The sequence below is a fragment of the Diplotaxodon limnothrissa genome, linkage group LG3 (genome assembly GCF_057381915.1).
Source record: "Diplotaxodon limnothrissa isolate DT_005_m linkage group LG3, D_limnothrissa_male_GT1.1, whole genome shotgun sequence".
Classification (NCBI taxonomy): Eukaryota; Metazoa; Chordata; class Actinopteri; order Cichliformes; family Cichlidae; genus Diplotaxodon; species Diplotaxodon limnothrissa.
The window spans coordinates 11,018,692-11,041,537 of record NC_140598.1 but is presented as its reverse complement, the minus strand read 5'-3'; the positions used below and the strand labels follow the sequence as shown (position 1 = coordinate 11,041,537).

The 22,846-nt window shown below is 42.8% G+C and overlaps 1 protein-coding gene across 1 annotated transcript in view; it reads right to left on the bottom strand.

Annotated features, from left to right (window-relative positions):
* LOC146634503 (NACHT, LRR and PYD domains-containing protein 12-like) overlaps positions 1 to 22,846 on the bottom strand; it is a 208,125-nt gene that overhangs the window by 167,775 nt on the left and 17,504 nt on the right. The window contains exons 5-9 of the mRNA XM_085377893.1: positions 19,060 to 19,295; positions 17,468 to 18,943; positions 15,489 to 15,612; positions 12,611 to 12,787; positions 10,427 to 10,600 (exon numbers count right to left, since the gene is read on the bottom strand). Of these exons, the coding sequence (XP_085234019.1) occupies positions 10,427 to 10,600; positions 12,611 to 12,787; positions 15,489 to 15,612; positions 17,468 to 18,943; positions 19,060 to 19,295 (2,187 nt within the window). The remainder of the gene's footprint in view (positions 1 to 10,426; positions 10,601 to 12,610; positions 12,788 to 15,488; positions 15,613 to 17,467; positions 18,944 to 19,059; positions 19,296 to 22,846) is intronic.

The window sequence follows — 22,846 nt, the reverse complement described above, 5'->3', positions numbered from 1 at the left end:
TACTTCTTGTGTATTTTGTTCATACATTCTTATATAGTTCGATATTGTGTATTGTGTATTTTGTTGTACAGTTATTTTATTTTCAATTTAATTTATATATTTTATCTTATTCTTTCCCAGTGTGTTGTACAGTTATTTCATTTTTAACCTTAATTTATATTTTATTCCTTCCTAGTTAAATTTACCCTTTTTAATTTTTCATATTTATTTCCTATCTTATTCATAGCCTTTTCCTTTTTTGTTTTCTTTAGGTCACGAGCAGTTGTCCAAGCATTTCACTACATATCGTACTGTGTATGACTGTGTATGTGACAAATAAAATTTGAATTTGAATTTGAATTTATAGTAATGCGTTATTATTGCAAACCTGTTTTTTCCACAGAGCGGTCATGAGGCGCAGTCCCACTGCTCTCAGCTTGGGGGAGCCGGCCAGCATGTGCAGACTGTGCAGCACGATCGGGAAGCAAAGCTGGAATATTACAGCACATATGATCAGAGCCAAGTTTACAAGAGAAACACACAGTTACAGCTGAAGAAGGCAGATGTTAGACGATGACTGCTGGTTTGGAGAGTCCAGCTTCCAGACAGAGTGCTTTATACTACAGAGCACTGCATCTATCCCACACAGAGGCTGCTGTGGTGGAGTCCAATCCCAGCTCCTACAAACTGGGTACAAGAACCACTGTCTGTGTTCACACAGAGAAAACTGTGTGGAAGACGTGGGAATTTCTCTTTGCTCCTTTGTCAAAGTTCTAAACACTGACAGGGGAACATTTCAGTTATGTGCACAAACTGATTTACCAACATTTGCAACACACAGTGCCCTGCTAATGGTTCTAATATTGCGACCTCCACACTAACCTAGAAGGGTCTGGCTGCAGCCACCGGGGAGCTCCACAGTAACCGGAAACACGTGACCTCCATGGTAGGTGGAAATACGTTCCTGCATGGATCATCGACTGTGAAAACCTTGCAAGTGGATCGTAAAGGTTGGTACAGAGTCTTTCATGTCTAAATTTGCTGTTAATAATTATATAATTGTAGGAATCATCTAGTTTGCTTACACTGATTACGTTGGCACTTTGTTAGCGCTACAACAACGGTCAGACCCCCGAGGTATCTAAACTTTAGTAAGAATGTGCACTTTTGACACCTCTGGTTAGCATTTAGTGGTCAGTTTCAAACATATTTGATTTTTGCTTGTTATGAACAAATTCACTTCACTACTTTTCACGATCTGTAACATCAATGCACATTGTTCCATTTACTGCATATTGCACTTTATTCATGTCTCTCATTCCACCTGCAAAAACATTGTAAAGGTCGTCACAGAGAGTTTTATATATGTATAAATACTAATATTCTCTATTCATTCTGTTTTATTGCCCAGATGTTAGTTAGCCTTTGTTCAATTGTCTTTTATATGTCAATAGATACGTATGTCACAAATAAGTGTCTTGTGAATTATGTTTTTGTAAAGAATTTTCTCCCAAATCTCTTACGTGCTAACTGTAACGTGTTATATCTGCTAAAACCTGAACTTAAATGTGTATATGGTGTTTATTAAAAAACAAAAACTGAAGAAACTTCTTGAATAAAACATCTTCAAGACACTTAAAGCAGTTCAGACGCTTTTCTTTCCCAGCTCCACTGTCACGGCGAGTGAGATGAGCCGTGTGGAAAATAAAGGAGGATCCAAACGCAGGCACTTGTATGGGTGTGAGGGTGGTTTATTAAACACAAAAAGGAAATGGACAAACGGCGAACGGAGCAATGACTAAACTAAACTGGGAACAAACTAACTATAGAACACGAACCTGGACATGAATGAGAGCGGGCGGAAACAGATGCTGGTAGACTGCAGGGAAACACACAGATGAAGCAGGGTGGAAACACAGACGGACCAGCAACTACAATGACGGCAGACATGACTTAAATACACAGAGAATCACAGGGGAATTACACACAGGTGGTGGACACAGCTGGGAATAATCAACAAGACGAGACAAAGGTAAACCTGAACACACTCACATGAGACGCAGACCATCACAATAAAACAGGAACAAGCAACCATCACACTAAGACACAAACTCGACATAGAGAGACAGACAGAAAATGGCACATGGAGCTAGACAAATACTAAGCAGACACAACTGAAGAACAAATCCTAAACACCACAGAAACATGAAACTCAAATAATAAACATCATCATAATCAACACTACAAGAGAACAAGAAAACAATCCCTGATGCAAACTAAAACCAAAACATAATAAAACTCAAACTACTGGGTCCGACGGACCCAGAACCGTGACAGTACCCCCCCTCTAAGGACTGTCCACCCTGTTAGCTTGGTTAAGTAGCCATGAAGAGTAGAAGGCCAAGTATGAGTTTCAAACAGTAAACACATTTATTTTTAAACCCTGCAAATAAACAACATTAACATCAAAAGTTTTACATTTCCTAAATGTATCCCACAATCTGAATATAACACCCACTTCCCTACATTTGATCCGCTGTGTTAAATATGATTAAGAACAGAATGCAATCATTTGCAAATCCTATAAACCAGTATTTTAAACAAAGTGAGAAAATGAAACATTTAAAGAAAAATATTAGCCCATTTTGAATTTGATGGCAGCATCCTCTCTCCATAAACTAAAGGCTTTACGATGTTTAGTGCTGGACCATGTTGGTTAATGTGTAAACTCAACAGTTTCCATTTTGATTAACCTGACCAACATCTAACATAGAACACCTTTGAAGTGGACCTCGCACCCTGTCGATAACTTCAAACACGTCGAGGTCGCAGAGGCTGAACTTTTACCCAGCATCACAAGGAGCGCCATAAACACTTGTTACGGTTATTAGAAGGAACCCAGCCTTTAGACATCCCCACAATGACATCGTGACCAAGGGTCTGTTGCATGATTTTTAACATGGCTACAATGTGTCGTCTGCTGAGTCATCGTTTAATACAACAACGTACTGAAAGAGAGCATTCAGCATCTGACTGAGCTGGACTAACCTTCCCTTTCAAAAGTGAAAACTGCAACATAAAACTGGAATACAACCAACTTCTAATGAAATGTAACATTTTATAACATGAACACAGATTCCAGGTGAGCTGTGTCCTCCAGGAATGGATTTACCAGAACAGGTATGAGGATGGTGCCTGACGGGCATGTACGAGCTGGAGTGGATCTCAGCTAACACAGGGTGAGGAGACAGACGACCGTTCACGCTCACACTCATTGACCAGTTAACCTAACCCCACTACCTGAATGTCTGTGAACTGTGGGAGGAAGCCAGAGTCCCCTGAGAGGACCCACACAAACACGGGGAGAACATCCAACCTCCACAGAGTCTCTCTCTGCACTAAAAGCACAAAATAAAAATCACACCGTCATGTAATTCAAGAAACTGGTCTTAAAAACAGTTAATCTAATATGTCCACATGGAGCCCGTGTTAAGGTCCGTACTGGGCTTCAGAACATCAAGTGAACAACATCAAATGGGACCTGAGTGCGTTGTCTCCTGATAGAAAGTGCTGAGGATCAGAAGGACTCAGGGACAACACGATATCTGTCCAGCAGAGGGCAGCATTATTCCAAACGGCTCCATCCTAGAAACATGATGAGAAGGGAGCGGCCGAAGAGGTTTGTTTTTTCTTCCAAACTTTATTGAAATTATAAAGCGAACAGTCAGTCATTCCAGTTCAGTTTGTACAAGGTAAATAAGAGTAACAATATACAGTGCAGTGAAATAAGAAGGATAAATAAATAAAGGATAAAAAAGAAAAAAGAAAGAAAAAGGGGGGGAATGTGACAGACTTCATAACAACTTTGTACTTGAAAGTTGTGACAGCTCATTCGTTAAACATTTCTGAATGAATTTCAATCAATGATAAACCTTTTTTTATTGGAAGTTAATTTAAGAGAGTTTAAGTAATATTCAATTTCAATCAAAAACAAATTAAATGATGGGGTTGAGTTTTGAAATTACAATTATGTATATGGAATTTCCCTAGTAAGATGGAGCAGCTGAAGAGTGAACTGTCAAAAGTACTGAATATGACGTCACTTATTTATGTGCGAATGTTTAATAATTAAAGTCCATCCATCCATCTTCATCCGCTTTATCCGAGGCCGGGTCGCGGGGGCAGCAGCCTAAGCAAAGAGGCCCAGACCTCCCTCTCCCCAGCCACCTCCTCCAGCTTATCCGGGGGAACACCAAGGCGTTCCCAGGCCAGCCGAGAGATATAATCTCTCCAGCGTTTAATGTATACTCAGTCCCCAAGGACCCCAAAGAGCTTTACATATCCAGTCATCCATCCATTCACACACTGGTGATGGCAGCTACATTGTAGCCACAGCCACCCTGGGGCACACTGACAGAGGCGAGGCTGCCGGACACTGGCGCCACCGGGCCCTCTGACCACCACCATGCATGTGATAATGCATGAATTAAATGTAATCTTAATTGGAAAGTGTGCATACTGATATTAGCTGCAGCTTTAATCTTCTCTGCTTAACTTCTATATGCAAGACACATTTTAAAGATAAAGTAAGTGACTAGTTACTACTTTATGTTTGTATCTTTATGTAAAGTAATAAATGTTGAGGAGACCTTTCAGTATGTGTTCACCTATGGAAGTGTATCAAGAGTAAAAAGTGACTATACACAAAATGATAGGAGTCTATCTTTGTGGCTTTCTGTGATCAAAGCTTTATAATAGTATATTTACTTTTAAACATGAGTTATTATAGTTCGGATTTTCAGTTCATGTTTCAAATGCATTATTTGCCATTATGATTTTAATTGTGATTTAAAATGTGAAAATTTTAGCTGTCCTCCATCATTCTCCCTGAGGAGTCGAGTTACGGTGACTTTGTATCTTCTACAAGAAGTTAAAAAAAAAACTGTAGAGGAAAAGATGGCAAAGTCCCAAGACTTACAAAAGGAAGCCTATGCTAGACAAGTCCAGAAGTACAGAAACTTTGTGTACAGCGTTGGAGATGAAGTTCTTCTTTTGAACATGAGGAAACGTGGAAGGAAGGGAGGAAGACTTGATCCAGATTTTTACAGGACCCTACACCATTCAAGACATCGCTGGCAAATGTGTGAGATTAAAAAAAAAAACACGGAAGGAGCAACTTTAAGAAATCACTAAAGCATTGACCATATCAAGCCGTACAGAAGAAGCCACCATGTAAATATCAGTGACAATGAAAAATACCCAACTCACAGTCAGACAGTGAACAGCAGCACAGACCTGAAGATGCCCCCCTGCCATCCTACTGCTAACCCTCAGTGCCAGCAAAGTCCAGAGGATACCAGACCCTCTGTTATTCATTATGCACCCAAAACGGCTGACAACAGTTGTTGCTCCCACAAGGAGTTTAATTGTGTTCCAGGACCAGAAACACATGAACAAGAACTTCCCTCCCGGAAATAAAGCTTAGAAAATGAAGGTGGCATAGTGAACAACTCTTTTTGACCCATTGGTCATTTGCTGCCAGTTTGACGTTGCAACTTGATTGACTGTTGCATGACTTTGTTTGCATTTTGCAGTCTTCAACTCATATTGGATATAAAGAAACATGCAAAGTGCACTGAGCTTGTAGAAGTCTAGAAATGGATCTGCCTGTCAGTAATTTTCTATTACTGACCGCTGTACCTTTCCTATTTCTCTGCGTGTAAATGCATGCCTATTGTATTGACTTTTTTCCTGTTGTGGCCCGTCGGCCTTTACCCAGCTTATCCACTAAAAATCTCATGCATGCCTGAGCTAACTTATCATATTTTTCTTTTAGTAAAGAGGCTATGGCGTGCAAAGGATACTGGGCGCCTGGAGTCAGTTGTTGGAAGATAAAAGTTATTTGATTCCTCTTTTCGAACACTGCAGGGGTCACGGTGGTTTCTGATGAGGTAAGAGAACTTATCATTATTGATTCTGATTTCGAGGTTCTGCTCCTTCTGAAGCATTTGCAGTGCAGAGACCATTAATAGTTTAAAATGTGCGGGTAGGTCGGGGGGTTTATATTGCAAAACTCTAAGGTTTCACCCATTCACTTCAACAGGAAAAAATGTTATCAACCACAACACAGATGTTGTGACATCTGTGACATCATAATATCCAGTTTCAGTATATGCAGAAAGAACCTTTATCAGCAATTCTATTCCTTTAGATGTTTTTGTGTACAGCACTCAAGCAGTTACTTCAAAGATTGTTGCTGTTGTTGTATAAACTCTGATTATTCAAAACAGGTCATTGATGCATACCTGCACCTTGTCATTGAGAGACGAAAGGAAAGTAAGAAATGTCCTTTGCCTACTAATTTTGATATATAAAAAAACTTATTTACTGTTCTCTAACATTTTTGTATACTTGTGCAGAATGCTGCACACCTGCTCTGTTCAGTAGTTGCAAGCTCGTTGTTTTCTGGGCAGTTCAGATGCCTCAACAAGGTATGTTGAAAGTTCAAAAGTGGTCCAAACAGTTGACTCCTTTCTGTTGCTGAGGAAAGAGTTCGGTTCCTTTAAAGAAGACTATATTTGAAAACACCCTGAGACGCATGGTACCTAAGTAAATCCAAATTACTCTGCACTTCCAATCCCACAGATGAAGTTCCCAGTTGAAGACATGTGGCTGTGCCCTGTGAACTTTGGTACGCACTGGATTCTTGTGGTATGTGTTCATATAGTTATTAATTTGCGTAATTTGTTGTGAAGCAGTTTCTTGCACAAAGTGGTTTTTTTAAAAATACGTTTTCAGTGGCACAAACTATTGTAATTTTTTAATTTATTAACTTTTTCTTCAGATTGTCAACATTTCTGCACAGAAAATACTGCTCATAGACCCCATGGGGAATGAAGGTGTTTATGACAGGAAAATTCTGCGCAACTGGAGGTATGCATTATTACTGAGGTATTATTCTTAGATAAAACATTTCTTGTTTCATTACAAACATTTTTGTTCAACTAGGAATTTTCTGAGGATGAGAGGGCATGAAGACACCATGGAGTGGCAGTTACAGACTATGCAACACAACAAGCAACAGGATTCCAGCAGTTGTGGAGTTTTAATGTTAAAGGTAACCCTTATTCAAATGATTCCATTTCTTGTTAGCTATAATTAAGACTTTAAGTGAATTTAAGTGAAGTGAAATTTATTTCGGTCAACAACAACAACACAAGTTATCATTTTACATAGAAGTACAGTAACAGTAACTGAAAACGGAATAGGCTGAAGCTTTGTGGATTATAATTATCCTATCCTTTACCTAATTAAGACTTTACATTCTAATTATGATCAATCTCACAGTTTGCAGAACACTACCTTGATTTTGGAGAGGTCGGTGAGGTGTCAACCACTACAGAGGCAGTTGTGCTGGAGCGAATGCAGATAGCTTGCACACTACTTGAAAATCGAGGTAAGTCCAGTAAAGTCCTTATCACGTTAGAGTGTGTACTTCCATTTTAAATAGTGCTTTTCAAACAGCACAGTGCAAATAGTGCTCTTCAAACACTTTCAGATAAGACCCTTCTCAAAGTCTAATTTAAAAAAATCAGGAGACAAATTTTCCTTGAAGTATATTTGGAAAAAATGTACTATTACTCCACCTAAACTTGGTTTATCTGACCCAGATAGACTGCAGGTCATAACTTACCTGAAGTTAAGTTCACCTCAGGTCTCTGCTCCTCCTGCTTCACCTGTTGCCTCTGTGGAAGCTCCGCCATAGCCACCACCAAACAACTGACTTATTTTTACACATCGACCAGCATCCGGCCAATCCACCACCTTTCATTGTTTATACCAAAACAAAAGTAAAAAAACCTCATCGGCTCATAAAAATGAAAAATCACCATCGGTATGCCCGATGGCCAGTCCAGCTATGGTCGTGCCATCAGTTAACCCCTCACGTGGCAACTGTGACACGCGTGCCCAGGGTTGCCGACCCCTGCTCTAAAGCATCTGATTTGGATTCCTGAGATCAAATATATTTTCCTTTGGCTTTGTTTTCTTCCCATTTGTGGCTTTAATGTAGTGTTACATCCTGTTTGTTTGCTTCCATCTGTATACATGTCCAGATTCACTGTTATGTTTCTATTCTTACATTGCTGTGTGATCACTGTTCCCTCTGCTGACTGATGTGACCTTTTGTATCTTACACTGATACTTGTCATATTTGTATCTGCACCTAAATGATAAAAAGTTTTCCATGCTAAAACACAGCTCCACCTCCTGCAGTTCTCCCTCTGAACCACTAGATGTCTCTGTTATCTAAATGAAGACGTGCAGCACAGCAACCACAGCAGCGCTCAGATCACACGTGTCCTGTTATTATGTATAAAAGCATGAAACAGGTGAGACAGGTGGGATCAATATTAATGTTGTGGAAATATATGAAAAAGCAACAGAAGAGTGAAAACATTTCGTGTTTCTAGAAAGATCTTTCAGCTCACAGCTGCTCACAGACTGTATTTACAAGTGACAAACTGCAACTCTACAGTACATCTACAGTATATATCAAATATATTCTGTATTCAAATCTATTGAGTGATGTTTGAAAGTCTTTCCAGGTGAGTTTGATCCAGGAGGGTCTGAAGCCAGAGTCAGACAGAGACTGTGCAGAGACTGTAGAAGGACAGAGCAGCAGCAGAGCAGTCCAGATACACTGATGATCCTCTGTCAGATCCAGAGGGACACACAGGGATGATGCTGGACTCTACATTGTGTCTGACAGTGGAGCTGTTCTCAGAGCAGTTCACTCTGCAGCACTGACAGTCATCTGCACTTCTTCTCATTCCTCTGTCAGTCACTGCTGGATGAAGCTCTCCTCTCCACCTCCCAGTAACATGGCCCAGTCAGAGCGTCTCTACACACAAGCTGCTGCTGCTTCAACCTCTCTGGATCATCAGGACACAGCTCCTCCTCTCTCAGCACACACACTGTCCTGTTTACCATCATCGCCAACACCTGCAGAGAGAAGAAGGAAGAGCAGAGGAGATAAACGAGTGTTTCCAGAGACTCTTCATCAGCTGTCAGTTAGTGATGCAGCACATCCAAGGCAAGGCAAGGCAAGGCAAATTTTTTTGTATAGCAGAATTCAACAACAAGGTGATTCAAAGTGCTTTACAGAGACATTAGAAACAAAAACAAATAAAAAGCATGATTTAAAATTGATTAAAACAAGCAAACAAACAAACTAACTAAACACACACATTCACATTCACACCTGTTCGCGCGATCTGAACCCTTATCGTAAGGGGAGCTACCAGTCCTTCTGTGGACGAGTTACTTTCTATTTTAAATTGCCTGAATTTAAAATACTCTCTAGACCCAGCTGGGGAGCTACCCAGAGCTCTAAACCCACTTAACAAACAAACAAACAAACAAACAAAACAGTATATAAAATCAAAACAGATAAAATCAGTTAATGTAAGTTTTGAAATTTAAGCTTAAAAGTGTGGATTTGGTGCTTTATTCAAATGCAGCTGAGAATAGGTGAGTCTTCAACCTGGATTTAAATAAACTGAGTGTTTCAGCTGATCTGAGGCTTTCTGGGAGTTTGTTCCAGATATAAGGAGCATTAAAGCTGAATGCAGCTTCTCCGTGTCTGGTTCTGACTCTGGGAACTGATAAAAGACCGGATCCAGATGACCTGAGGGATCTGGAAGGTTCATACTGGGTCAGGAGGTCACTGATGTATTTTGGTCCTAAACCATTCAGAGCTTTATAGACCAGCATTAGAACTTTAAAGTCTATCCTCTGATGGACAGGCAGCCAGTGTAAAGACCTCAGAGCTGGACTGATGTGGTCCACTTTTTTGGTCCAGTATAAAGAGCTGCAGGGACTTCAGTGCTGGGACTGTACTAGGACTCATTGTTGCTTCACTTTTTCTAATCTTTGGATTTTTATTGAAGTTGATGAAACTGTTTTTCCCTCCTAGTTTGAGTTTGGACTTTCATTCATTAGAAGAACCTTGGTGTGTCCACTCTGAGCTCTGTAGGAACCCCAACAACAAGCCCAACAATCCAGATGGACGGTTCCAGCTGTTAACTGGAGGAATTCCATCCAAACATCTGCTCTCACTAAATTCTTCCTCACCTACAGACTGTGTTCTTCACTGCTTTAAACTTGGAAATGAATGCAGTCATTGGTCTGCGTGCTGCTTTGTTCAGAGAGCTGATTGGCTGTTGACAGTGTTTGATCAGAGCATGTCAGCTGTTACTATGGTGACCATAAAGGTCAGAAACAGGAAGTGTTTGTGTCCAATCCTGAAGCCTGTCACCATTCTCCTCTCACAGCTTCACTGAGAAGCTGCAGCTTTACAGGAAACACTGGATCTTTGTTTCATACTGACTGTGTTTAGTACAATACTGCTGACAGCACCACCCACTCACTCCATCACTCTACTGACCTCAGAGTCTCCAGTCTGTAGTCTGGACTCTGCTGAAGATCAGACAGCTGCTTCACATCTGAATCCTTCAGGTTGTTTCCGTACAGGTCCAGCTCTCTCAGATGGGAGGGGTTGGACTTCAGTGCTGCTGCCAGATAATCACAGCTGATCTTTGACAAACCACAGAGCCTCAATCTGTATAAAGAATGAAGGATGTAAGTTTATTAGACAAAGTGTGAGCTTGAAATCATTCAGTGTTTCATCATCTGTTCAGAGCTGAAGAAGGTTCAGAATGTAGAAGTTTAGAAAATGGAAACTCCAAACAGCTGAAGCCAACAGGAAGCAGCTTCAAACAGGAAACTGTGCAGAGTTTCAGACTATATGTCCTGATGCAGCCAGTTGGATTTTGGAGATTTGAATCTCTGTTCTGTGACTAAGTCCTTGAATCATTTCTTCCAGTTGGTCCAACAAGACAGACTAAGTATTGGACATGTGTTGTGGCTCCATTAGGGGAGCTTCTAAATGTGATGTGATGGCCCCTCTGGGTCTGTCAGGTCACAGCACTGAAGAGAGCTCAAACTGGGCACACAGTTGTTCCAGTCTGGACCAAAGACTCTATACTGGGACTGAGGGACTGCATTGACTGCACCCACTGGGACTTTTTAAAGGCTCATGCTCTCACATAGATCATCGATTTCTACTTACATTTCTTTCTGGGAAAAATGGGGATTACTTTGAAAACAGGAAGTATTTTCCCCAATAAGCAGCCCTGGATTAGTAAATCACTCCAACATGTTCTCAGGCAGAAGAAGCTGTCTTGTTATGAGGGAGAGAAGAAAAAGATTGAGGCACAGAAACTTGTTGAAAGAGAAATAAAGCAGCTAAAATCAGGTGTAAAAGTAAAGCAGAGGATGAGCTGAATAAAGGACACTCAAGGCTGGCTTGGAAAGGAATGAAGTCCATGGTGGGGATGCAGGACAAGGAGCAAAGATGAATGTGATGCTGAATCAGCAGAAGACTTGGACTCATTTGATTCCAGCTTTGATATCATTGATTTCAATGAAGAGCTTTGTGATTGTAGCAAAGGGCTGGTAGCTCTGAGAGTCCCACTGATGAGGTGTTTGTGTGGAAATCTCTTAGTGGGAGCAAAGAGAGAAAAAGCCCTGGTCCTGATGCTGTGGGAGGGAAATGATTGAAGTGTGCTGTGAGGAACTGACTGGGAGATTTTCACACATTTTCCAGTCCTCCTTGGAACAACAGGAAGTTCCCAGCATATGGAAACAAAGGTTAAGTGTCCTATGGCACTCAGTGATGATGTTGCTGTGGCCCCACCACCTCCACCTCTTTGTAAAGGAACTAACTGTCATCTGAAGCTTCAAATGAAACTAAGACTTCCTCCACTAGGTGGCAGTATCTGATGAGAAAGTGTTAGTGGAGCTGGCCTGGAGTCAGAAACAGGAAGATGCAGGATTTGGGCTGAAATGGGGAAAAGTGGTTCGCACTAGTGCCTTAAAGCAAGAAGGTTGTAGGTTGAAGCTTGTTGGCCTTTCTGTGGAGGTTGGATGTTCTCCCACAGTCCAATGAAATGCTGCTTAGGTTCATTGGTGCTTCTAAATTGGCTGTAGGTGTGGATGTGAGAGAGTGCTTCTCTGTCTCTCTCTGCTGGCCCTGTGATGGACTGCTCACCTGTGCAGGTGGACCACGCCTCTTGCCCTATGACAGCTAGGGCACAGGCTGCAGCCCTGTGAGCCTAAGCTGAATAAACAGTTAGCAAAAATGATTCATAGATGAAGGTCAGAGTGTTCCTCCTTCTCTTTCCCATCATTCATGCTGGCAGTGGAGGAGATTTGGATGTTGGACTGTGTTTTGGATGATGTGTGTATGTTTGTGTTGGACTGCTGTCTGTAAAGCAAACGCAAATTTTGCTTTGGATTTCAGTGTCAGACAGACTTTAAGGTGGAATGAAGAGTTTGAGAGTTTCACAGTGAATTATCCAGTGGAGGATTTTTCTTCTTCTTTGAAGGTTTGAAATGTGAACATTGTTCTGCTGCAGTCAATGGACTAAACCAGAGAAGAAGAAAACAGACTTTACCATGAAGATCCCCAGTGTGGATCAGTATAATATCAGCCTGATGTCTGCAGTTTAGTGTCAGCACAACTTTCACATCATATTCATCTCAGCACAACTAAAACATGCTGACTGACCTCAGAGTTTCAAGTCCACACCCTGGACTCTCCAGAAAACCACACAGATGCTTCACTCCTGAATCCTGCAGCTTGTTGTTGCAGCTCAGGTTCAGCTGTCTCAGATGGGAGGGGTTGGACTTCAGTGCTGCTGCCAGATAATCACAGCTGATCTCTGACAAACCACAGTCCATCAATCTGTATAAAGAATGATGTAAGTTTATTAGACAAAGTGTGAGCTTGAAATCATTCAGTGTTTCATCATCTGTTCAGAGCTGAAGAAGGTTCAGAATGTAGAAGTTTAGAAAATGGAAACTCCAAACAGCTGAAGCCAACAGGAAGCAGCTTCAAACAAACACAACAAGAGAAAAAACTCTGAATGTTTCACATTAAAGTCGTACATTTATCATAAAAACAGGACAAAGACTTGAAAAAGTCGTGTTTTTCCTTCCAGGAACCACAAGGCTTCACTTTTAAAGGTGAAGTGTGAAAGAAATGGACATATTTGAAGTCCAACACCTTTTTCCAGTCACATTATTAAAGCAGACAAACTACAAGCTCATTTTCATTCCAACAAGTCATCTTCTGACCTGGACTAACAACACTGGTCTCTATGTGCAGCTGGCTGTGAGACCAGTGCTCAGGGAGCGTCTACAAAGTGCAACACTGAAAGAACATCACACACTCATTTGCTTCCATCATCCAACCTGAAGAGGAAACAGAGACGCCTCCCCTTCAAAGTAAAAGCTGCTCCTTTTGGACACAGTATCAAAGAAAGTCTACAGTATAACAGGTGTCGGTGTGTTGGTGGTTCTTTGTGTCTGGGGGTGGGCGTCCGGGTACACACCGGCTCACTCCTTGGCGGCCGCTTGTCGGGGCCTGGGGCTCGCTCGGGCCCCTTTGGAGGTGGGGTGCCCCCGGCCTCTCGGCCTGGGGCTCGGTCACTCAGGCGCAGCTGGGGGCCGGCGGAGCTCACGGGCGCGTCACTGCAACTCCCCCTGACTTCTGCTCCGCGGCTGCTGGGCGAGCCCTCATCTGGGACTCTCCTCAGCTCTTACTGGAACAGTGGCGCGGCTGCCCCTCTGTTGGTCTTCCATGGTCTCTTGTGTTCTGGGGGCCTCTGGATGTCTGGAGTTTTGATCTCCTCCATACCCGCTTCACACCCTGGAGGACGGGGCTGTGGCCCCCCCACACTCCCTAGCAGATCATTACATGGAGAAGCCTTTGGGATGCAAGCATGCTGATCCACACAGGTATGCACACATGGGTATTCACAGACGCGGACTAAAGCTTTCTTGGCTGCTGCCTCAAAGCACACTGTGCGCTGTCTATCTTGCGTGCTGCACAATATCGTTTATTATTTAGTAAATATTGATATCTATGACTAGCTAGTTTATTGTGATGGTGCTTTGTTTTCTCTATTATTATGTTGCTCTTTGTTGTTTGCTGTCTCCTCTGTTTGTTTTTTTTGTTTGTTTGTTTGTTTTTTTTTCTCCATACAGGTGACCCAGGAGTTCTTTTTTTTTTCTCTCTCTTCCCCCCCCTTCTCACCGTCTCTTCTCCCCTTTGGTTTTCTTTCTTTCTCTCCCCCTCTTTCTCTCATTCATTCCCCCTGTCCTATTTATTAAAAAAAAAAAAAAAAAAAAAAATGACAAAGGATGAACTGAAGCTCTGCCATCACGTAATGTCGCATACTGCTGTTTCTGATGTCATTTAAAAAAAAAAAAAAAAAAAAGAAAGTCTACAGTATAACATAGAAAAGACAGAACAAAGTTTTGGTTGTTTTTAAATTGTGCAGAAATGAAACTACACTAAGCTCAATTATGTGACAGACATTTCATCCCATGTCAGTTTGGCCTCATCCTGGGCCGGATTATCCAGCACACACTCTGACCACAGGCCCAGGGGCCACGCACAGCTGGCTCTATCCAAGAGACAGGAAACAAACCAACACAATAATAAAAAGCACCATGTGATCTTGTTACATTTTCAAGACAAACATAGTAAAAACATGAGCATATTTGTTTCCTGATAATATGATGTGACAGGTAGAACAGAGTAAAGTGGTGGTGTTACAGCCTTTCTCCCCTCTGCTGCCGAGGCTGTTAGTCTCTCCCAAACTCAGCTACAGGACTTCCAAATGAATGAAAGCAGCAGAAGTGGCTTTACAAATGAAAGAGGAAGAGGAGAAGGAGAGCAGAGGGAGGCCACCCTGACCATCACTCCAGCTGAAAACATCACACTTCCATTAAAGTTGGTGAGAAAATGTTGAGCAGGATGAGCTGCTGGCTAATCTGGAGGCTGTAGCAGCAGCTCACAGTCACAGTGGATCTCCACTCATGAAAAAGCTCTGGCTGCTTCATTTCTCATCTCATATCAGAGACTTTAATGCTTCACTGAAGCTGTACTGTAATGCTTCCATATTCCAGTGAGGCCTCCATAATGATTTCAGCTGTTCTGTACACACACGGTGTGCCCTGTATGGCTCAAAGTCTCTGCAGCCTGTTTTTATCTGCTATCATCAGATCTTCATCATCCTCATTCACATCCCTCACACACTCTACAGCCTCATCAGCACTGACTTCATCTTCACTGACTGATGGAGCACAACATGAACCTGTGGAGGCTGAAACACTGTCCTGTCAAACATCTCCCCGTCACCACTCCACTTCTGTCAGCCTTTAAATGAACCCTGCTCAAGTCTGTCACTTCTGTTTGGAGCCAAAAGGAAAAACTGTTGTTCAGTCGTTTGGAAAGACAACATTTCTGAAAGCACTCAAACTTCTTCACATTTGTCTTTAGACACATCCTGAACATTTAGGAACTGAAGAAAGTTTCAAACATCCATTAAAGACCTGAAATATAGAAAAACAACAACAGCTGCAGTCAGTGAACTCACCTCAGAGTCTCCAGTCGACAGTTTGGACTCTCCAGTCCAGCACACAGAAACTTCATCCCTGAATTCTGCAGGTGTTTCCAACTCATGTCCAGCTCTGTCAGATGGGAGGGGTTGGACTTCAGAGCTGAGGCCACAACTTCACAGTGAGTCTCTGACAGTTGACAGTGAGTCAGTCTGTGATGATAGAAAATATAAAATGTGTTATTATAAAAGCAGAAAATCTGCATTATAAACACAGACTGAATGTATATGAAGACAAAACAGAGTGAGGTCATAATGTGATGAATCTGCTCTTCACATCTGTGCTTCAGCTCCTCTTACTGTGTTTGACATGACACAACGATTGAGTCTCTCTCAGACCTGCAGACTTTTAATGAGAATCTTTGTTTGGCTTTAATCTGCAGATGAAGGAGGAAGATGGTGTCACATTTAGGCTTCCATAAAGTCCACAGCCTGTCACTGAGATCTGATCCAGAGTCAGAGTGAAGACACACATTTGGACTGTTTCCTGTTTTGACTCCAGAACATTTTGAATGAGTTCAGCTCAGTGAAGAGTTCCAGCTGGAAAGATGATCTCTGTTTGCTACCTGCTGTCAGGTACGACTGTTCACGTCCACACGCAGGAAAAACCTGCTGACTGTTACCAAACGGAGCAGAAATCTCATTACTGGACAATAATGATGAATGAACTCAGAGCTGCTGATATCAGATCTGATTTCAGGGGAACTAAACACAGAAATGATTGGCTCATTTTAGCTTTCTGAGCCATTATCTGCTGGTGTGTCACTAGTTGGCAGAAAATGATTTGTATTCCTGTTCAGGGCTTCAGTGTTTATGAGTCCAGATCCAGGTGACAGCAAGTCAAAATGATGTTACCTGTCTGTGTCCAGCAGCAGCCTGTATTCACTTTGAATATTGTTATAACCTGACATGGATCAGTTTGTCTTTGATTGGTTTGTAAATGTCACTGTTTCCATTGGACCTGAGTGACGTACAAAGACAGAGAGGGAGAGAAAGGAGAGAGAGGATGGAGATAGCAAAGAGAGAGCAAACACTAACAGGTGAGAGTGGACAGGTGACCAAGGTCAGCAACCAATCAGAGAGCTTCTGTTTGACCCACAGTCACTGATGATGACTGCACATAACCAAGCAGTGTGTTACTCTGATATCAAATATGGATCCTGCTCTTATAATAATGATCATCAGATGATATTATTGTGTTATTTTGTAGCTGAATACGATGTTTGTGTGATTATCAGTGAAAGAAGCAGTGAGGAGGATGGAGAGAGAGAGAGGACAGAGGGTGAAGTTAGAAACACTAAAAGGATTTTTCATGGATGATTTGAGTGATTTCCAGCAGGACACTTAAACATGTCAGTGGACGTCCTAAAGAACATATTCACTGATATGAAACGTGTCATTGAACAGGATTAATATCAGTGGAAACATGGTGGAAACAGCTGTGACTGCATGGATGTGACACACTTCAAATCTGTTCTCCACTCTTGGATTTGGGATCCATGGAGCTGCTGCTGAGTCTGTACAATAAAGGAATGGTGTGGAAGGTTGCAGCGTACGGACACAAACACTTTGTGCTTACAATCTGATTTTATTTTCAACATTAAACTACTAACCTACACTGATCAATGATGTTAATGATCACATCTGGACTCACCGAGCCTTTCTGCAGTTCCTCACAGCTGGAATCAGTCTCTTTCGTCCCAGCACTGATGTGTTGTACTTCTGCAGGTCCAACTCATCCAGAACCTCCTCTGACATCTGCAGCATGAAGGCCAGAGCTGAGCACTGGATCTCAGAGAGTTCCTTCTCTGACTTCAGGAACTCTTGGATCTCCTGAAATAATGAGAGGTCGTTCATCTCCATCAGACAGTGGAAGATGTTGATGCATCTGTCAGGAGAGATTCCATAACTGTTCATCTCCTTCAGGTTGTTGATGACTCTCTGGATTGTTCCTGGACTGATCTCTTTCTGACCCAGCAGACCTACTAAGAGTCTCTGGTTGGACTCCAGACAGAGGCCATGAAGGAAGCGAACAAACAGGTCCAGGTGGCCATTTTTACTCTGGAGGGATTTCTCCATGACTCGTTTAAGGAAATCATCCAGAGAGGACTCTTTATATTTTTTCCCAAAGAAGTTCTTCAGCACCTTTGTCTTCCTGTTGGTGTGACATTGGAACATGTAGACTGCAGCCAGAAACTCCTGAATGCTCAGATGAACAAAGCAGTAGACTGGTTTCTGGAAGATCACACACTCTCTTTTGAAGATCTCTGTACAAACTCCTGAGTACACCGAGGCCTCTGTCACATCCAGACCACACTGCTCCAGGTCTTCTTGGTAGAACATGATGTTTCCTTTCTCCAGATGTTCAAATGCCAGCCTCCCCAGCTTCAGAAGAACTTCCCTGTCAGCCTCCGTCAGCTCCTGTGGACTCGTCTCACGTCCCTCATGGTACTTGTTCTTCTTCCTCTTTGTCTGAACCAGCAGGAAGTGTGAGTACATGTCAGTCAGGGTCTTGGGCAGCTCTCCTCTCTGCTCTGTAGTCAACATGTGCTCCAGAACTGTAGCAGTGATCCAGCAGAAGACTGGGATACTACACATGATGTGGAGGCTCCTGGATGTCTTCATGTGGGAGATGATTCTGCTGGACAGCTCTTCATCACTGAATCTCCTCCTGAAGTACTCCTCCTTCTGGGCGTCAGTGAAGCCTCGTACTTCTGTAAGCCTGTCAACACACGTAGGAGGGATCTGATTGGCTGCTGCGGGTCGGGAAGTTATCCAGACGAGAGCCGAGGGAAGCAGATTCCCCTGGATGAGGTTTGTCAGCAGCTGGCTGACTGATGACTTCTGTGTGACATCAGACAGCAGCTTCCTGTTGGTGAAATCCAATGAAAGTCTGCTTTCATCCAGGCCGTCAAAGATGAACAAAAGCTGAGAGACAGCCAGCTTCTCTGCTGTGACCTTCTGTAATGTTGGATGGAAAACATGGAGCAGCTCCAGAAGACTGTACTGCTCATCTCTGATCAGGTTCAGCTCCCTGAATGAAAGCAGAACCACCACACTGACATGTTGGTTCTCCAAGCCCTCTGCCCAGTCCAGAGTGAACTTCTGCACTGAGAAGGTTTTTCCAACACCAGCCACGCCGTTGGTCAGAACCACTCTGATGGGTCTCTGTTGGTCAGGTAAGGCTTTAAAGATGTCCTGGCACCTGATTGGAGCGTCATGGAGGGCGTCCATCTTGGAAGCTGTCTCCAGCTGCCTCACCTCATGTTGGGTATGAACCTCTTCACTCTGTCCCTCTGTGATGTAGAGCTCGGTGTAGATGGTGTTGAGGAGGGTTCTACTTCCTGTTTCATCACTTCCTTCAGTCACATGTTCACATCTCCTCCTCAGACTGATCTTATGTTCATCTAAAACCTCCTGCAGACCAACATCTGCTGAAAGAAAGAAAAACAATGAGACTAAAGAGAAAGAAAACTCTTCAATGTCTGAACAACACAAGAAGTCCAGTTTTCAGAAATGAGTCCATCAGCAGACAGATGTTCAGTCTTACTTTGTACACAGCTGCTCTGACTGGCTGTCTGCAGTCCAGCTCTGCTTCTGGATCTTTCTCCACACTGGGGACAGGAGGAGTCTCCTGATGAAGCAGACTGGTCCCAGTATGAGGAGATGCACTGTCTGCAGAACCAGTGTCCACAGCTGGTAGAGACTGGATCCTTCAGGACGTCCTGACACAAAGCACAGCAGGACAGCTGCTCCTCCTCACAAACACCACTCCTCTTCCTCTCTCTGTGAACACATTTCTTCATCACTAAAACATTTACTGTCAGTGAAAAACATCCAGATGTGACCAAACTGCAGTTCCTCACAGTTCCTTTGATTTCATCAACACTAATGAGCTGCTCTTCCTGTCTGCCTGTCTCATTAAACACTGAGTGATGAATACAAACTCAACACTTCCTGCAGACTTCCTGACTTCACAATAAAAGCTTTCCATCAGAGAGACAGTTATGACTTTCACTGTTTTACAGCCGCTGTGTGCAGATTATCTGGGTCAGTTCACTCTGAAGCAGCTTAGAAGTGTCCGTGTAGAGCCGTGGTCTGACACACAGAGACTTCTGATTTTCTCTATTTAAACAAACATGATGAAGATGAGCAGGTTTCTCTTCTAGTATAAACTCTGTGTCTCTCTGGCTGGCTCATGATGGCTTTTCAGGTTTTATGTTTTGCTCTCTCCTGCTATGGTTTTGCCTGCCTGGGTGGAGCTTGTAATGGCCTCTCGCTCTTGGTCCACCCAGCTATGATGATTACACCACCTGTTGCTGATTCACCTGGGCTTACCGGTAACCATTTAACGCTGCGGCATGGAGCAGTTTGTCGCTGGGACATTGACCCTCCTGTGTTCATGATCTCAGTTCTTTGCTAAGAAATCTCTCTCTAAATTCACCAGCTGGGTTAACTTTGTGTATATTTTGAGTAAATATTTCCCCGGACCTGGGCCCTGTTTCAGGAAGCTGGTTTAGTGGAAAAACTGAGTAAGTATACCCTGAGTTAACGAAAACTCTGGGTTTTCGGTTTCACAAAGCGAGTTCAGATGAAGCCTCAGTGAGTCACTATGACGACACACTCCGTGAAGCTAACCTGCCCCCTAGCAGGTTTACTTCAACTAACCCTGACTGTCTCCGCCCCTTTGTTGGAAACCTGACAGTAGGAAGTGTCGGACATGGCGTGCCCCTTCCTTGAAGAGCCAGTAGATGTTGAAGCCCAAATTCTCCGCAGAGCTCTCCGCCGGGAGAGAGTGATTAGAGCGCGTTTGGACATTATATCATTTCCTGATGATTTTCTGTGCGAACGTTACCGTTTCTCAGCACAATCTATAATTTATTTGAATAACATCCTCAGGCCATATATTACGCATGTGACACATCGCGGACATGCTCTCAGTTCATTACATATTATTTGTATTGCACTTCGGTTTTTTGCAAACGGGAGCTTTCTGTATAATATTGGTGACGCTGAGCACGTTTCCAAGGCTACCGTCTGTCGGGCAGTCAGGAATGTTACAGTTGCACTGAAACGTCTCCTGTACTCGTTTGTGGTGTTCCCCGGTCACAGACCCACAAGATTTATCAAAGAGGGATGCCACAAAATTGCAGGTATCAGGATGACCAAAACTTAATTTATGATGTGGTGATACTTGGACTACTACTTAAATTTTACATTTATTTTCAGGGCCCTGGGCTCTATTTCAGGAAGCTGGTTTAGAAAACTCGGAGTGAAAAACGATACTCAGGGTTGAGTAACCCCGAACTGTCCAACTCGGAATATTCGGTTTCAGAAAGGCTGATAACAAGTAGTTCAATCAACGCGGAGTTGCTTTAACCCCAAGTTAAGCGCGCACACGAGGATACATAAAGCCCTGATTAGTGGAGCACAGATTAAGCGAGTCACCATGGAGACGGAGGGAAAGAAGGCGCGGCCAATGTATTTTACAGCGCTTGAGGCCGAAATTCTGATGGCAGCATATGCCCATAACATGCAAATTTTGCAGAAAAAAAGTAACACAGCCTCAGCTGCCAAAGAAAGGGCGCATGCATGGCAAAACATAGCCGACAGAGTCAATACGTGAGTGTTAATTTAAACATTGATCTAGGGATTTCCACCCATTTAACACGTTATTTATTATATTTTATTTTTTATTTTATACATTTTATTTTGTGATGTGATGTGAGCGCAGGTGCAACCCAACAGGCCCCAAACGTTCCTGGCAGCAAGTAAAAATGAAATATAAAAATATAGTCCAAACAGGTAAGGTGTAATTGTATTATGAGCCATAGTGCTTGGTCTGTTTGTCCCATGTAAATCAATTGCGGTTAGAGGCTACATTACTTTTCTTTCTGTAAGCAAAGAAAATTATCTGAGCACATTACAAGTACATATTTGCTTACTCTGTATGCTCAAATGTGACCCGTTATGGCCACTAGAAAAAAAGCGGAGGCCCGAAAAACAGGTGGGGGTCCTCCACCACCACCACTCACAGAGCCTAGCCACTTTTGGCTTCCACATTTGTGATAATGTTGGCAGCATCACATATGATCTTCACAGTGCAGAGAACACAAATTAGCATCCATTACTATAATGAAATAATTTGTTAGTTTGAAATGCTACAGGGAACTATGTACCTGTACATTAATGCTGTGGAAAGACTTCCTGTTCACATAGTCTCCTTCATTTACTGAAGGAGCAATGATTGGAATGTGAGTGCCATCTATACAGCCAATCACACCTGGGAACCCTGAAAATAAATGTAAAATTTAAGTAGTAGTTCAAGTATCACCACATCATGAATTAAGTTTTGTTCATCCTGATACCTGCAATTTTGTGGAATCCCTCTTTGATGAATCTTGTGGGTCTATGACCGGGGAACACCACAAACGAGTACAGGAGACGTTTCAGTGCAACTGTAACATTCCTGACTGCCCGACAGACGGTAGCCTTGGAAACGTGCTCAGCGTCACCAATATTATACAGAAAGCTCCCGTTTGCAAAAAACCGAAGTGCAATACAAATAATATGTACAGAACTGAGAGAATATCCACGATGTGTCTTATGAGCAATATTAGGCCTGAGAATGTTATTCAAATGAATTATAGATTGTGCTGAAAAACGGTAACGTTCACACAGGAAATCATCAGGAAATGATAAAATGTCCACACGCGCTCTAATCACTCTCTCCCGGCGGAGAGCTCTGCAGAGAATTTGGGCTTCAACATCTACTGGCTCTTCAAGGAAGGGGCACGCCATGTCTGACACTTCCTACAGTCAGGTTTCCGACACAGAGGCAGAGAACGTCAGGGTTAGTTGAAGTAAACCTGCTAGGGGACAGGTTAGCTTCACGGAGTGTGTCGTCATAGTAACTCACTCAGGATTAATCTAAACTCGCTTTGTGAAACCGAAAACCCAGAGTTTTCGTTAACTCAGGGTATACTTACTCAGAGTTTGCCCTAAACCGGCTTCCTGAAATAGGGCCCTGGTTACAGACGCTTACCTGTGACTCCCGTGTGTGGCTGTGTGAGTGGAGAGCAGGACAAGAGTGACTGAAGAGGAGTGAGTGTGGACTCCCTTCCCTCTTTTCCCTGGAGCCCTGGACCCCCTCCCCAACTCACTGTACATATATAGAGCACTGTGGTTCACCCCTTTGGTGAATAACCTGTCACCTTTTTGTTTGTCAGAACTCAGTCTGTGCTTGAGTTCCTCTGTTAGCCATGACATTTTGTTGGTTCTCTCTCTTCAGGTCCCTGTAAGTGTTTGATCTAAAACATTATATTTATTCTGCTTTG